The 15,139-nt window shown below is 40.5% G+C and overlaps 1 protein-coding gene across 2 annotated transcripts in view; it reads right to left on the reverse strand.

Moving 5' to 3' along the window:
- Positions 1-14,916, reverse strand: part of LOC139410189 (gamma-aminobutyric acid receptor subunit pi) — a 74,018-nt gene extending 59,102 nt beyond the window's left edge. For both annotated transcript variants that reach the window (XM_071155652.1, XM_071155659.1), the window contains exons 1-2: positions 14,764-14,916; positions 4,438-4,527 (exon numbers count right to left, since the gene is read on the reverse strand). In XM_071155652.1, the coding sequence (XP_071011753.1) occupies positions 4,438-4,493 (56 nt within the window). In that variant the 5' untranslated portion in view covers positions 4,494-4,527; positions 14,764-14,916. The remainder of the gene's footprint in view (positions 1-4,437; positions 4,528-14,763) is intronic.
- Between the last annotated feature and the right edge of the window lie 223 nt (positions 14,917-15,139).

The raw sequence follows: 15,139 nt of genomic DNA on the forward strand, positions 1-15,139 counted from the left end.
ATTCATACAAATTCCACACGATGTCGCCATTGTCGTCATTTTCAATTGAATTAATTGTTGGAAAATCCATCTATCTGGCATCCGTTTCTTCCAGTCTTCACCCGGATGTTGTTAATGTGGACATGGGCAGCCATTGATTTGCAAACGAGGAGCTATTGAATATACATCGCCCTGTAATCATTTTGATAGATTATAAACGTTTACTAATACCTAAAGTTGGATTACAAAAGGATTTCGAAGTGTTTTGTGAAAGTTTATCGTCGACTTTTTTAATTTTAAAAAATTACGCAGCGTTTAAAAACGATGTTTTTTTCTGAATGACACAGCTTCCATACAAAGCTATTTTGGGTATATATGGACCGATTTAAACGAAAAAAAGACCCAATAGTGATGTTTATGGGGCATATAGGAGTGCCAAGAAAGAAGCTCGTCAAAGGTAATGAATGTTTTATATTTTATTTCTGCGTTTTGTGCTGCGTCGGATAAGCAGAGTCTTTGTTTACGTCGCATTCAGGCATTTTCAGGTGGTGCATGCTATCAGATAATACCTTCTCATGCTTTCGCCGAAAAGCATTTTAAAAATCTGACTTGTTGGCTAGGTTCACAACGAGTGTAGCTTTAATTCAATACCCTGCTTGTGAATTTTGATCAAGGTTTGAGTTGTAACGAGTACATTTAGCATTTAGCGTAGCGCATTTGCATTTCCAGGTGTCTACTTGAGACATCTGCGTCTCAAGTATAGTAAGTATAGATCCCAGCCTCCTACGCCTAGCTGCAGACATCAATGCTCCCCCTTAACATGTATGTTTAACCTCTCGCTTGACATGGAAATGTGGAAATGTGCTTTTGTACTGCCTCTCCTAAAAGGTGGAGATCCTTCGCTACTTGACAACTATCGACCCATGTCAACACTGTCTGTACTGTCTAAGGTACTGGAGTCCATAGTTAGTAGACAGCTGAAGGCCTACCTCCAAGAAAACAACATCTTAAATGGAATGGAATCAGGTTTTAGGTCTGGCCACTGCACTGTTTCAGAAACATTGAAGGTTTTAAATGACATCCACTGTGCTCTTGACAAGAAGTTACATTGTGTGTCTGTATTTACTGATTTGTCGAAGGCATTTGACTGTGTTGGTGTAAAGGTTCAAATGTTGTGGAATTACTGTTCCATCTCTAGATTGGTTTATAAATTAGTTATCAAATCGTGCACAATGTGTAATGGCGGAGGGTTGTAAATCAAGTCCATAGAGTTGTGCTCAGGTGTTCCACAAGCTTCTATTTTGGGCCCACTGTTGTTCATTTTGTATATCAACAACATTGGAGAGCACATTGAAACAGATGTTCATTTTTATGCAGATGATACTGTTCTTTATTCAAGTGGTAGCAGTTTATCTTTAGCTTTTTAAACTGTCCAAAGAGAATTTAACACCATACAAAATAATCTGTATGATTTGAAGCTGGTTCTGAATTCGGGTAAAACAAAATGCATGGCATTTTTAAATGCCAGGCATGTTACTAATCATGTCATTGCTACATTGGATTAACATACTATTCAGCAGGTCAAAGTGTATAAATATTTGGGAGTGTGGGTAGATGACAAGCTGAGCTTCACTGTTCATGTGGAGAACTTGATAAGGAAGCTCAAACTGAGAATATGTTTTTATTACTGGCATAAGGCTTGTTTTTCTCATGAGGCCAGGAAGGAGCTGGTAACATATACATTATCTACAGTACCAGTCAAAAGTTTGGCCACACCTACTCATTCAATACTTTTTCTTTATATTTACAATTTTCTACATTATAGAATAATAGTGACGACATCAAAACTCCGAAATAACACATGGAATCATGTAATAACCAAAAAAAGTGTTAAACAAATCAAATATATTTTATGTTCTTCAAAGTATCCACTCTTTGCCTTGATGACAGCTTTGCACACTCTTGGTGTTCTCTCACCGAGCTTCACCTGGAATGTTTTTCCAACAGTCTTGATGGACATATGCTGAGCACTTGTTGGCTGCTTTTCCTTCACTCCAACTCATCCCAAACCATCTGCTCCCGAGTAGCACAGCGGTCTACGGCACTGCATCTCAGTGCTAGAGGCGTCACTTCAGACCCTAGTTCAATCCTGAGCTGTATCACAACCCGGCCGTGATTGGGAGTCCCACAGGGTGGTGCACAATTGGCCCAGCGTAGTCCGGGATAGGGTTTGGCCGGTGGTAGGCGGTCATTGTAAATAACAATTTGTTCTCAACTGACTGGCCTAGATAAATAAAGGTTAAATAAAAAAAATTGAATAAAAATTAGGTTGAGGTTGATAGATTGTGAAGGCCGGGTCATCTGATGCAGCACTCTGTGTTGGGTCATTGTTCTCTTGAAAAACAAACTATAGTCCCACTAAGAGTAAACCAGATGTGATGGTGTATCGCTGCAGAATGCTGTGGTTAAGGGTGCCTTGAATTCTAAATAAATCACAGACAGTGTCACCAGAAAAGCACCTGCACACCATCACACCTCCTCTTCCATGCTTCATGGTGGGAACCACACATGCAGAGATCATCCGTTCACCTACTTTGCATCTCACAAAGACACTGCGGTTGGAACCAAAAATCTCATTTGGACTCATCAGACCAAAGGACAGATTTCCTCTGCAGCAGAGGTATCTCTGGGTCTTCCTTTCCTGTGGCGGTCGTCATGAGACCCAGTTTCATCATAGCGCTCTTCTGTATACCACCCCTACCTTGTCACAACACAACTGATTGGCTCAAACGCATTAAGGAAGAAAGAAATTCCACAAATTAACTTTTAAAAAGACACACCTGTTAATAGAAAGGCATTCCAGGTGACTACCTCATGAAGCTGGATGGGAGAATGCCAAGAGTGTGCAAAACTGTCATCAAGGCAAAGGGTGGCTACTTAGAAGAATCTCAATTCTTTTTTTTAACACTTTTCTGGTTACTACATGATCTCATATGTGTTATTTCATAGTTTTGATGTCCTGATTATGATGTCTTGATGTTTTTACTATTTTCTACAATGTAGAAAAACCCTGGAATGAGTAGGTGTGTCCAGGCTCAACCACTACCCTGAGAGCATTTGATTCAGTATATCAGTATATCATGCGTTCCTCAGGTTCATTCCGAATCAAAAATGTCCAACACATCATTGTGATCTCTATAGCACCATTGGCAGGTCGTCATTGATCTTGCGTAGGCTTAAACACTGGTATACACTGATTTATATGGCCATATTGGGTTAAATGCCACTTTATCTCTGTTCTTTTTTAATCGGGTCAGTAAATAAATATAATTTACGATTCCATTCTCATTTGCTTTTAACAGTAGCAAGACTTAGAACATGTCATGGTAGAAATAGTTTTAGTTAGTCAAGTCCGTGGTCCTGGACATTAAAACATTTGATGATCTAGTCACGTTGGTGGAGTTAAACACTTGGTCGATGTAAATATCAGAGAAGAGTGTAATTGTCTTTAGGACAGCAGTTTTTTAGTTGACACTTGTGTTTCTTTACAATACAACAATTACATATTATGTAAGTGTGTCTATAGTTTTGTTCAATGTTGTGTCAGTGTATGTCAGTTGTTTTGTCTGAAACTGTTCCCCCTGCGGCTGTTGGACCAGGTCTCTCTTGAAAAATAGATTTTATCTTAATGAGAAAAACCTGTATAAATAAAGGTTAAATAAACAATTAAAACAATTATCTGTGTGCATGAATGGACAAAGACTGTGTGGGATGGGACACTGTGGACCAAAGCATCTGTACCTAAAGCATATAACACTCGACCCCACTGACTTCCAGGCCTCCTGCTGTTATGCTAATCTCAGAGGGGATGGGGCCAGAGCTAGTGTGCCATGGACCAACATTTTATGGCAGAATAAGGTGGTACCCAGTGGGTTGGACTTTTCTAAGTTGTGCATGGAGGATATTGTGTCTGCAACAAAATGGACTGGCAAGAACAGGATGAGTTCCTGTCACGGTAAGTGTCAAATATGCACCACAACATCCCATCATCCTCTCTGCATGACCCCTGAAGGCATTAGCACAACCGATTTGACTCAGTGCTTGGTGCTGAGGGCTGCCTCACTGGTGCTGCACCGTGGCAGTGTCAATGTGAATTTCAATGCTTCTGTGGAGAATTCCAATGCTTCTGAGTAATGCATGGGGAGTCATGATTGAGTATTGATGTGCCTCAGTCAAATAACCAATGGAGAATTGCTTTATCTCTCTCTCTCGATCTCTCTCTACACACACACACACACACACACACACACAAAATAAATCCTTCACACTGGTCCCAGTAACACCTCATTTTAAAAAAAATGTAACAATGTCTCAGACTGACTTTTGTAAAATCACCATTCATACATACCCACAGGTCCCAGGCAGTCACTGTAACCCTTCTACTGTAAGGTATCTTACCTGCTAATGAGGAGCATGATGAACACTCTCACTCCAGAGTGGAGCACAGCCATCATTGCTGGAGGTGTGGAGGTGTCTAGTGGAGTCTATCTGAAATAAGAGGATACAGAGAAAATTAAATCCATAACATAGGTATACTCGGCCTATTGTGTTTTTACGAGTACAGTTTGTACCAGCATTTTCAATGCATGTGTTCATCTACTGAATAATATTTAGTTCAGAACCAGTGAAAATGACTCCCAAACACCAGTCTTTTCAGGTGCTGTTTTCAAACTCATGTTTCTGAGCCTTCTGTGTTGTTTTTGTAAAAGCACACTGTTGACCTCCTTGGTCATCTTATGACTGAACTGACATATATCATCCAGATTCCCACATTTGTCTTGTGCTGTTATAAAGAGAAGTCTGCACATCTTTGGCTGGAAGTCATCCTGGAAGTCATCCTCCCAACAACCAACTCACTAAGCTGCTAACATGACCGCAGGGTTTAATTTGAACTGCATAATCACCTCACAATAATGACTTATATGAAACGTCTACTCATTAAGCTCTCGGCTTAGGTAGAGGCAATGAAAGATATTTCATTACTACCTTTCTTAGAAAGCACTCCCTTTAAGGATTTTGAAATGAATGTACATTTAGCTGTTGGGTGAAAAGGAATGTGGCTGCAAAATGATATGCTACTGTAGCCATCATCAACTGCAGCGTTACCTAGTAATGCTTAGTGACAAAAATTTGCTCTCTTTGTACTGGATTTCATTAATAAACAGATGCAGTGTGTTATTTTATACAACGGGTGGGTCTAATACTGAATGCTGATTGGTTAAAAGCGCATTCCAGCTGGTGTCCATTACACGAGTTACCACCGGTTAAATCTATATTGTTAAAATGCGGATTTACTCTGTTCCATCCGACTGCGCAACCCAGCCCAGCCAGGCAAGTTATAAACTTGATCTCCACTATAAAAAGCATTTAGACATTATCTCACATTTCTTTTAGACTTACATTTAGTTTTCAACAGCTGAGATTTGTATAAACCTTTCTGTCTGTCTCTCCGAAATTTGCAACATTGTTTCAATATTCAAATTCGATCTCCAGCTATCCCATAGTAATGAACGAGTAGAGGTCGGGAGTTGGCACGGGACAGACAGGCAGGCAGCGTTTCTCAGCCAGTCGAAATCACGAATCAGCTGGCTTTATTTTTATGGATATATATACAAAGAAATGTCAACTGAAAAAGGTCAAACGAAACGAAGTGCAGCTAGTTTGCAGTCTTTCCATCTTCAGTTTGAAGTGATTGTGTTAGATGTGTTGTTGGCTAGCTCCTCTTAACAACAGGGTCCTGACGAGTGAGCACATTCTCTATGACAAGCGAAATCGTACCTCATTAGGTCATTGGTATGGATGTATCCAAATAAATGTCACTAGAGAACAGCTTGAACAAATGCAAATGCAGCTACTTTGCTGTTATTCTAGCTGCAGAATTTTGGGCGTGAACTTAAGTAAGCCGTAGTTGGCTAGCTAGCAAGCAAGGGATAAGAACGTTGCCAGCCAGTATGGCAATGGAACATTTAAAACAAATGACTGGGTCGCTTCTATAGATACAGAACAAAAAGACTGAATGACTGGATCGAGTCTCTAGCAACTGAACCGATAAAACGAACGACCACCCGGCTTGGGTAGCAACCCTAGATTTGTGTTGGAACTATATCTTGTGTAAGGATGAAATAGTATGAATACATCTATAGAAATAAAGTTTTTAATGAAAATATGGCAATCATTATTTGAATATGTTGGTGACCCGTTATACAGTTGAAGTCGGAAGTTTACATACACTTAGTTTGGAGTCATTAAAACTTGTTTTTCAACCACTCCGCAAATTTCTTGTTAACAAACTGTAGTTTTGGCAAGTCGGTTAGGACATCTACTTTGTTTTCATACATACACTTAGGTTGGAGTCATTGAAACTAATTTTTCAACCACTCCACAAATCTATAGTTTTGGCAAGTCGGTTAGGACATCTACTTTGTCATTTTTACAACAATTGTTACAGACAGATTATTTCACTTATAATTCACTGTATCACAATTCCAGTGGGTCAGAAGTTTACATAGACTAAGTTGACTGTGCCTTTAAACAGCTTGGAAAATTCCAGAAAATGTAATGGCTTTAGAAGCTTCTAAAAGGCAAATTGACATAATTTGAGTCAATTGGAGGTGTACCTGTGGATGTATTTCAAGGCCTACCTTCAAATTCAGTGCCTCTTTGCTTGACATCATAGTAAAATCAAAAGAAATCAGCCAAGACCTCAACAAGTCTGGTTCATCCTTCGGAGCAATTTCCAAACGCCTGAAGGTACCACGTTCTTCCGTACAAACAATAGTATGCAAGTATAAACACCATGGGAACCACGTGGCTGCCATAACGCTCAGGAAGGAGACGTGTTCTGTCTCCTAGAGCGAAAAGTGAAAATCAAATCCAGAACAACAGCAAAGGACCTTGTGAAGATGCTGGAGGAAACAGGTACAAAACTATCTATATCCACAGTAAAACAAGTCTTATATCGACATAACCTGAAAGGCTGCTCAGCAAGGAAGAAGCCACTGCTCCAAAACCCGCCATAAAAAAGCCAGACTACGGTTTGCAACTGCACATGGGGACAAAGATCATACTTTTTGGATAAATGTCCTCTGGTCTGACAAAACAAAAATAGAACAGTTTGGCCATAATGACCATCATTATGTTTGGAGGAAAAAGTGGGAGGCTTGCAAGCCGAAGAACACCATCCCAACCGTGAAGCACGGGGGTGGCAGCATCATGTTGTGGAGGTGCTTTGCTGCAGGAGGGACTGGTGCACTTCACAAAATAGATGGCATCATGAGGAGGAAAATTATGTGGATATATTGAAGCAACATCTCAAGACAGTCGTCAGAAAGTTAAAGCTTGGTCGCAAATGGGTCTTCCAAATGGACAATGACCCCAAGCATACTTTCAAAGTTGTGGGAAAATGGCTTAAGGACAACAAAGTCAAGGTATTGGAGTGGCCATCACAAAGCACTGACCTCAATCTTATAGAAAATGTTGGTGCAGAACTGAAAATGCATGTGAGAGCAAGGAGGCCTACAAACCTGACTCAGTTACACCAGCTCTGTCAGGAGGAATGGGACAAAATTCACCCAACTTATTGGGTGAAGCTTGCGGAAGGCTACCCGAAATGTTTGACCCAAATTAAACAACTTAAAGGCAATGCTTTATGTAAAACTTCTGACCCACTGGGAATGTGATGAAAGAAATCAAAGCTGAAATAAATCATTCTCGCTATTATTATTCTAACATTTCACATTCTTAAAATAAAGTGGTGATCCTAACTGACCTAAGAGGGAATGTTTACTAGGATTAAATGTCAGGAATTGTGAAAACTGAGTGTAAATGTATTTGGCTAAGGTGTTTGTAAACTTACGACTTCAACTGTATAAAAGTGATAATGCCCTCAACTTCGTCTTGGACCTAACAACACCCGTGCCAATATGTCCTCGAAACTCCAGCTTCTCTGGCATTATCACTTAAATAATCACAGATGATGAAGACCAAATATTTGCATCTCATGAAATTTATTTTGGATTGTTTATTGGACAATCCTTGGTCTTCACTCAGCAAGTAGGAAAATAAGATTGAATTAAATGTCAAGTAAACCCATTAACGTGAGACAAATGGTTCGAAAACACGCAGCCGAGGACAAATTCTGGAAAATATGCAGTCTTTATCATTAAAACTGAGATGTTCACATTTGAAAAAGTCCACGATAATCATTCCTCATCTATGGTCAAATTTGGCTTTTTTGGAATTATTTGTCAGTTCATGAGTGAAGAGGCACTGGACTGATCTGAGGTTTACTGTGGGCTGAACACATCAATAAATGTACATGAACGTAACAAACATTTGAATCAATTTCTCAAACAACTGTCAATCATCCAGCCCGCAATACTAGTGTCACCCTGCCACCAGAGGGTAACGTCACCCCAATATTACAAAACATCAAATCAATGCAAATGAAGGCATACAACCTCACAAACACTGTACATCCTAAGATTGCACAATTAAATTCAGATATTGCAGATAATCACACTCTTGCATACACTGAACAGACTAACATACAGCACCTTCATTAAATGTGTTGAAGTCAAAAGTCAAAAAAGCTTTTTAGTAATCTACAAACCACAAAGCACTATGTATTTTAAGATATGAGGCCATACATACAGAGGGGGAAAAAAGTATTTTGTCAGCCACCAATTATGCAAGTTCTCCTACTTAAAAAGATGAGAGAGGCCTGTAATTGTCATCATAGGTACACTTCAACTATGACAGACAAAATGAGGAAAGAAAATCCAGAAAATCACATTGTAGGATTTTAATGAATTTATTTGCAAATTATGGTGGAAAATAAGTATTTGGTCAATAACAAAAGTTTATCTCAATACTTTGTTATATACCCTTTGTTGGCAATGACAGAGGTCAAACGTTTTCTGTAAGTCATCACAAGGTTTTCACACACTGTTGCTTGTATTTTGGCCCATTCCTCCATGCAGATCTCCTCTAGAGCAGTGATGTTTTGGGGCTGTTGCTGGGCAACATGGACTTTCAACTCCCTCCAAAGATTTTCTATGGGGTTGAGATCTGGAGACTGGCTAGGCCACTCCAGGACCTTGAAATGCTTCTTACAAAGCCACTCCTTCGTTGCCTGGGCGGTGTGTTTGGGATCATTGTCATGCTGAAAGACCCAACCACGTTTCAACTTCAATGCCCTTGCTGATGGAAGGAGGTTTTCACTCAAAATCTGACGATACATGGCCCCATTCATTCTTTCCTTTACACGGATCAGTCGTCCTGGTCCCTTTGCAGAAAAACAGCCCCAAAGAATGATGTTTCCACCTCCATGCTTCACAGTAGGTATGGTGTTGTTTGGATGCAACTCAGCATTCTTTGTCCTCCAAACACGACGAGTTGAGTTTTTACCAAAAAGTTATATTTTTGTTTCATCTGACCATATGGCATTCTCCCAATCTTCTTCTGGATCATCCAAATGCTCTCTAGCAAACTTCAGACGGGCCTGGACATGTACTGGCTTAAGCAGGGGGACATGTCTGACACTGCAGGATTTGAGTCGCTGGTGGCGTAGTGTGTTACTGATGGTAGGCTTTGTTACTTTGGTCCCAGCTCTCTGCAGGTCATTCACTAGGTCCCCCCGTGTGGTTCTGGGATTTTTGCTCACCGTTCTTGTGATAATTTTGACCCCACGGGGTGAGATCTTGCGTGGAGCCCCAGGTCGAGGGAGATTATCAGTGGTCTTGTATGTCTTCCATTTCCTAATAATTCCTCCCACAGTTGATTTCTTCAAACCAAGCTGCTTACCTATTGCAGATTCAGTCTTCCCAGCCTGGTGCAGGTTTACAATTCCATTTCTGGTGTCCTTTGATAGCTCTTTGGTCTTGGCCATAGTGGAGTTGGAGTGTTACTGTTTGAGGTTGTGGACAGGTGTCTTTTATACTGATAACAAGTTCAAACAGGTGCCATTAATACAGGTAACGAGTGGAGGACAGAGGAGCCTCTTAAAGAAGAAGTTACAGGCCTGTGAGAGCCAGAAATCTTGCTTGTTTGTTATTGACCAAATACTTATTTTCCACCATAATTTGCAAATAAATTCATTGAAAATCCTACAATGTGATTTTCTGGATTTTTTTTCTCATTTTGTCTGTCATAGTTGAAGTGTACCAATGATGAAAGTTACAGGCCTCTCTCATCTTTTTAAGTGGGATAACTTGCACAATTGGTGGCTGACTAAATACTTCTTTGCCCCACTGTATTTTTGTCACTGTCTCAATCATTTTCAGTGTAGGGGCTTGTTGCCTAATCTGCCCTGTCCAGCTGTGCTTAAGTACAGTATGTCAGTCAGCTAAAATTCTACTTGTCACCCACCTAATCCACTGACCACCCTCAAACACACAGCCGTGTCTAATTAAACCTCTCAAGAGGTATCAGCCATATTTCAGAACCCTGTCATCTTGTCTACCATTTGATTTTAAGCTGACTTGAAAAGGGCAAAAGTCGGTGGAAAAAATATATATACGTTTGAGTTACTGAGCACATGATCAAATGTTCTGCCCTTTTCTGTGTTTTCTCGCTTCCCGCCTGGTGTGCTTGGTGAGTCACCTCTGTGTCAGACCTCTTCGTGGTTTTGATTTTTGTTTTGTTCCTTGTGCTGTATCCTGACTTGTTCTCTGACCATTTAAGGCAACTGGGACTGAGACCCTGACCACTAACTTATACCATTTTTGCACTACCGGCCAAGCGCAACCAAGTCAAGCCGGGCTGTACTGAGCTAGCCAGTTTACACATCCACCACAGTTGCTGAAAAGGACAGTGTGAAAAATATCAGAGTCAGCAGAGTTTGTTTTGGGTCGGTGTAGCGAACGTGAGTATGGTTCACGGTCTCGTGATAAGATAACCCTGCCTGCGACATTAAAAACAGTGTCACTCTCAGCCCAAGACTGATATACAGTACCTCTTGGTGTAATGGTAAAAACATTGCTTTCTTCCATGGGAAACAGGTATTATAGTACCCACTACATCCCACACTGCTGTAGCACTTAGAGCTGAGCTGATTTTATAAATATGTTCCACCAGCACAGCTCGCCTCTCTTACAGGCACAGCAGGCCCTGAGGACTTTGTCTGAGCAGTCGGCTAAACACAGCGGTTCCCTCTCCTATGCAACACTCTGTTTCGTCTGCGAGTTCCGATGTTTTGATTTGGGCTCTAATTGACTTATCCTCCTCATCATTCCAGACGAGTTTCTGGCTCCCGTCACCCTGCATCAGCGTAGGGATGCTCCCGCCTCCTAAAACATTTTGGGGAATCTACAGGCTTTGAGTGGATATGAATGTGGTTGGAAAGAAGCTTGCATTTTGAGATGGTGGTGCTGGTGGTGGCGGTACTGATGAAGAAGAAAGTGATGATGATAATAATAATGATGATGATGATGATGATAACAACGATGAAAGAAGAAAAAGAAAAAGAAGAAGACAATCAAATATTTTTGTTGAATAAAATATCACTCTAACAATAGTTGATCTGAATGTACATCTGGACACTGTGACAGCTTGAGGGAGTGCTTGGCTACATCAGGACAATTTTTGGCATCAGACCTCATCCCAGATGAGTGATGACAGTGCCACTGCAACATCCCAAGTCAGACAGGGCACAAAGGGCCACACGGATGGGACAGCCAGGTCAGCTCAAACCCAAACCCAAATGTCCCTGGCCCTCACTCCCATGATGCACCTGGGCCAGAGAGTGGGCGGTTGGGAAATGAGGCCCATCAATCTGAATCAGGAAGGAGGGATGAGCCACCTGGTGCTCTGTGCCACCCTCCAGGTCCCAGCTGCACCCATACCTCATCATCTCATAGCACTGCCTGTCTGCCAAACCACCAATTCTGCAGAGTAATGTTTGCACAGGGCATAGTCTCTACCCACACCTCAGACAGCATATAACGAGCACAGCAGGGAGGAAAAAGGGGAGATATACACATAGAAAGGAGTTCCTTACCACTGTGCGTCATCCAATACATGTTTGTTGCCTTTGGATTACTTTTTTAAAATGTGTTAAATCTGCTATGTTGTCACTGGGTGGGAAGAGGAAATGACATTCTGAGCACTGGAGTTTTTAAGATAAGGAGCGGGCCTTCCCATCACCTCTCTGCACAACCCAGTTAATGTAAAATCACATTGACTTCAGCTCCCTACGTCCTCTTTTAATATCATGCATGACTGGGAGCTAAATCTGCTCTGCAACTGGTTTAAGCATACTGCGGTGAGATTTATTGAAACAAAAAAAAAGAGCAAAAATAAATAAGTCACATTGTGTTTTTTTTACAGAGCTGCGCCGGAACAGAGACAGTTGTCTTGGCTGTTACTCACATCACACAAATGTACATATTTTTGGGAGAGAGGGACATTTCAAAACCTCCAGCCTCCATGAACAGGTCAAGTGTTTCTCTTTTCTTTCGAGATAAGATCAGACCTGACTTCTCATTTGTATACACTACTTGATTACATGAAACAACATCAAAGTACTCTAGAGCAGTTTGGTGCTTAAGAATTCTTGCCAACAGCTGACAGCTACCTTTAATCTGATAGGCTTCATAGCCTGAGGGTAGCAATAGGCTAAAGTGGAAATTACTCCTGATGTGCATCTCTCCTTTCATGAACAGTTCGATACGCATCTAGATACATCGGGTCCTATATGGTGAGTTTCGGTTTGATTAGGGGAACAAATTGATACGATTCAGTTTGATTCGACACACTAAATGTTTTTTGCGTGAGCATATTAATTTTCCATTTTAAATTAATATCTGCTGCTGGATCTGTCTGAGATGACTTCTCTAAGATGAGTGTGTGTGGGTCGATGTCAAGGTTGTGTGTTTGCACCCGAGCTGTGTCATGGCTAGAAGGGATTCATCTTTTGTCAAATTACTGTCAAAAATCGCATTTTAAAACCCTAACCATTATTTCAACAATAGCTGGTTCCCTTCCAGCCATTTACCCAGAGCTGAGCCATAGGGCAGGCTGAGCATCTACCACCCCACTATCAATTTACATTTAGCCAATTAATTGACATTTAGCCAATTAATATAATGGAACTTTGTAATTTTACACCCATCTCAAAAGCCAATAGTTTAGAAGTTTGGAATTTTACTGGAGAACTTCTCCAGCTTTTTCAAATGAATGCCAGCACACACAGCTTGCAGAAATGATTGATGTACTTTATGAAATTACCTGTTATTTTAAAAATAACCAAATATAAATACTATGACTGTTTGTATCAAAAGTATGCTTTATTGCGAACCTGAACAATTCAACTATTAAAGCCTATGATTTGATATTGCAAAAGCCATATCCTAATCTGAATGCTGACGGTGTCGAGCAGATGTACGAATAGCCTAGAACAGAGATAGACCTACCTTGTTGGCGTGATTAGCTGTCTACCGCACTGTGCGACGTGCGCACGCACAGTTGTTATCAGACACACGCAGTTACATGCATACAAGTTCGGTGGGCTACTGAACAGCAGGAGAGGACACATCAATTGTCACAACAGATAAGAATAATTTTCGGAATAAAACAATATGAGTAAAAAACAGTAGGGAACCGGAGATTAGTCATGTTTGAATAGGTTTTCTGACCAATGCATGCTTCATTTGGATCGGTTTGGGCTCCAGTGGACAGATGAACCCGGACGGATGCGTTTCGGTGAATCGTTACGTACCTTGAAATTACCCCATGATAAGAACAATCAATTAATTGTATGCACCAAATAAAGATTAGCCGGCATTACATAATAATGAATAACCATATAAATCCTCCACTCCATCAGCACATGAACACCCACTTCCACTAAAACGCGCACATCCACACATGGATGCAGGTCTACATATATCATGAGGGGCTGTATGAAACGTGTTTATGACCTTCACCTTCACCTGCCACTCCTTGTCACTTTGAAATCCCCGTCCCCAAAAATAATTCAAGAGCATACATAATAGGTGATGGAAATTTGTCGAGGTCTTGACCCCAACTAAAATGTTCTAATTAACCGCAATGGCAAAGTGAATATTGTACTCAGTAATAGTCAATCAAGCATTCAACATAAAGCATGGCTACCCATACAGTAAATTATAGTTTACCCCCACAGCATCCTTTCTTTTAAGTGGAACATTTACACACGACCTCCAATCTTTTTGAGCGCAACAGTCACACAGCGTTGATATCCACAAAACTGAATGAATATGAAATGTTCACTCAATCCCTATAAAGCTGTTTTCACCCTATACACAAGATTATAATGACATTATTATAAGATAGGCTATTGTTCAGTGCTTCACTTGTATATGGCACAAATGTGATATTGGAGATATTTGTAAAAATAATAATAATAAAACATTAACCTACGAATGTTATTGTTTATTTGGCTACTTTTCATATTCAAAACATAAATTAGCAAACCATTTAAAAACAATTGAATATCTACGAAGCTTCAAGTCTACGAAGCTTCAGCGTAACGTTACTGACTTGGCTGTAAACAAACCAATATGCTCAACAAACGAAACATGTTCCCATTGATTGAAGGTAGGTTTACTCAACCATATTCAAACATGTAAAACGTAAGTACAAACCCAAGAATCATTCATTGTACATGCCAAAATTCAAGGGTGGTTGTATCATATTTGCTAAACAGGCTACTACAAAGTTAAAAGCACGTAGGCACATTCTTACCTGTAGTGATTGGTGTCCGAGCGCATACCAAACATTTCAGCTTATACTAGCGATAAGAGTACGTGTCATCGAATTTTCCTTAGCTTTCAAATTAAAGTTGTAACTGGTAGCCACTTCAGTCGCCAACATCTGCCCGCGAAAACAACTGGTGCTCTGTCAGCGAATTCCCGTCGACAAGGAGAAGCCGCTTACGCACAATGAATCGCAAAGGTCCTACCTTCCAATCCTACCGCCGCTTTTGGGTCTCTAAAGACAATGCACGAGATGAATGTCACAACAATAACTTGGCCCATTCAGAACAAATTAATGTATTTCCACTATTTATATAATTCCCTTGATGAAAAAACTATTAAAATTAAGACCACCGTTGGATAAT

The sequence above is a fragment of the Oncorhynchus clarkii genome, chromosome 1 (assembly GCF_045791955.1).
Source record: "Oncorhynchus clarkii lewisi isolate Uvic-CL-2024 chromosome 1, UVic_Ocla_1.0, whole genome shotgun sequence".
In the NCBI taxonomy this organism is placed as follows: Eukaryota; Metazoa; Chordata; class Actinopteri; order Salmoniformes; family Salmonidae; genus Oncorhynchus; species Oncorhynchus clarkii.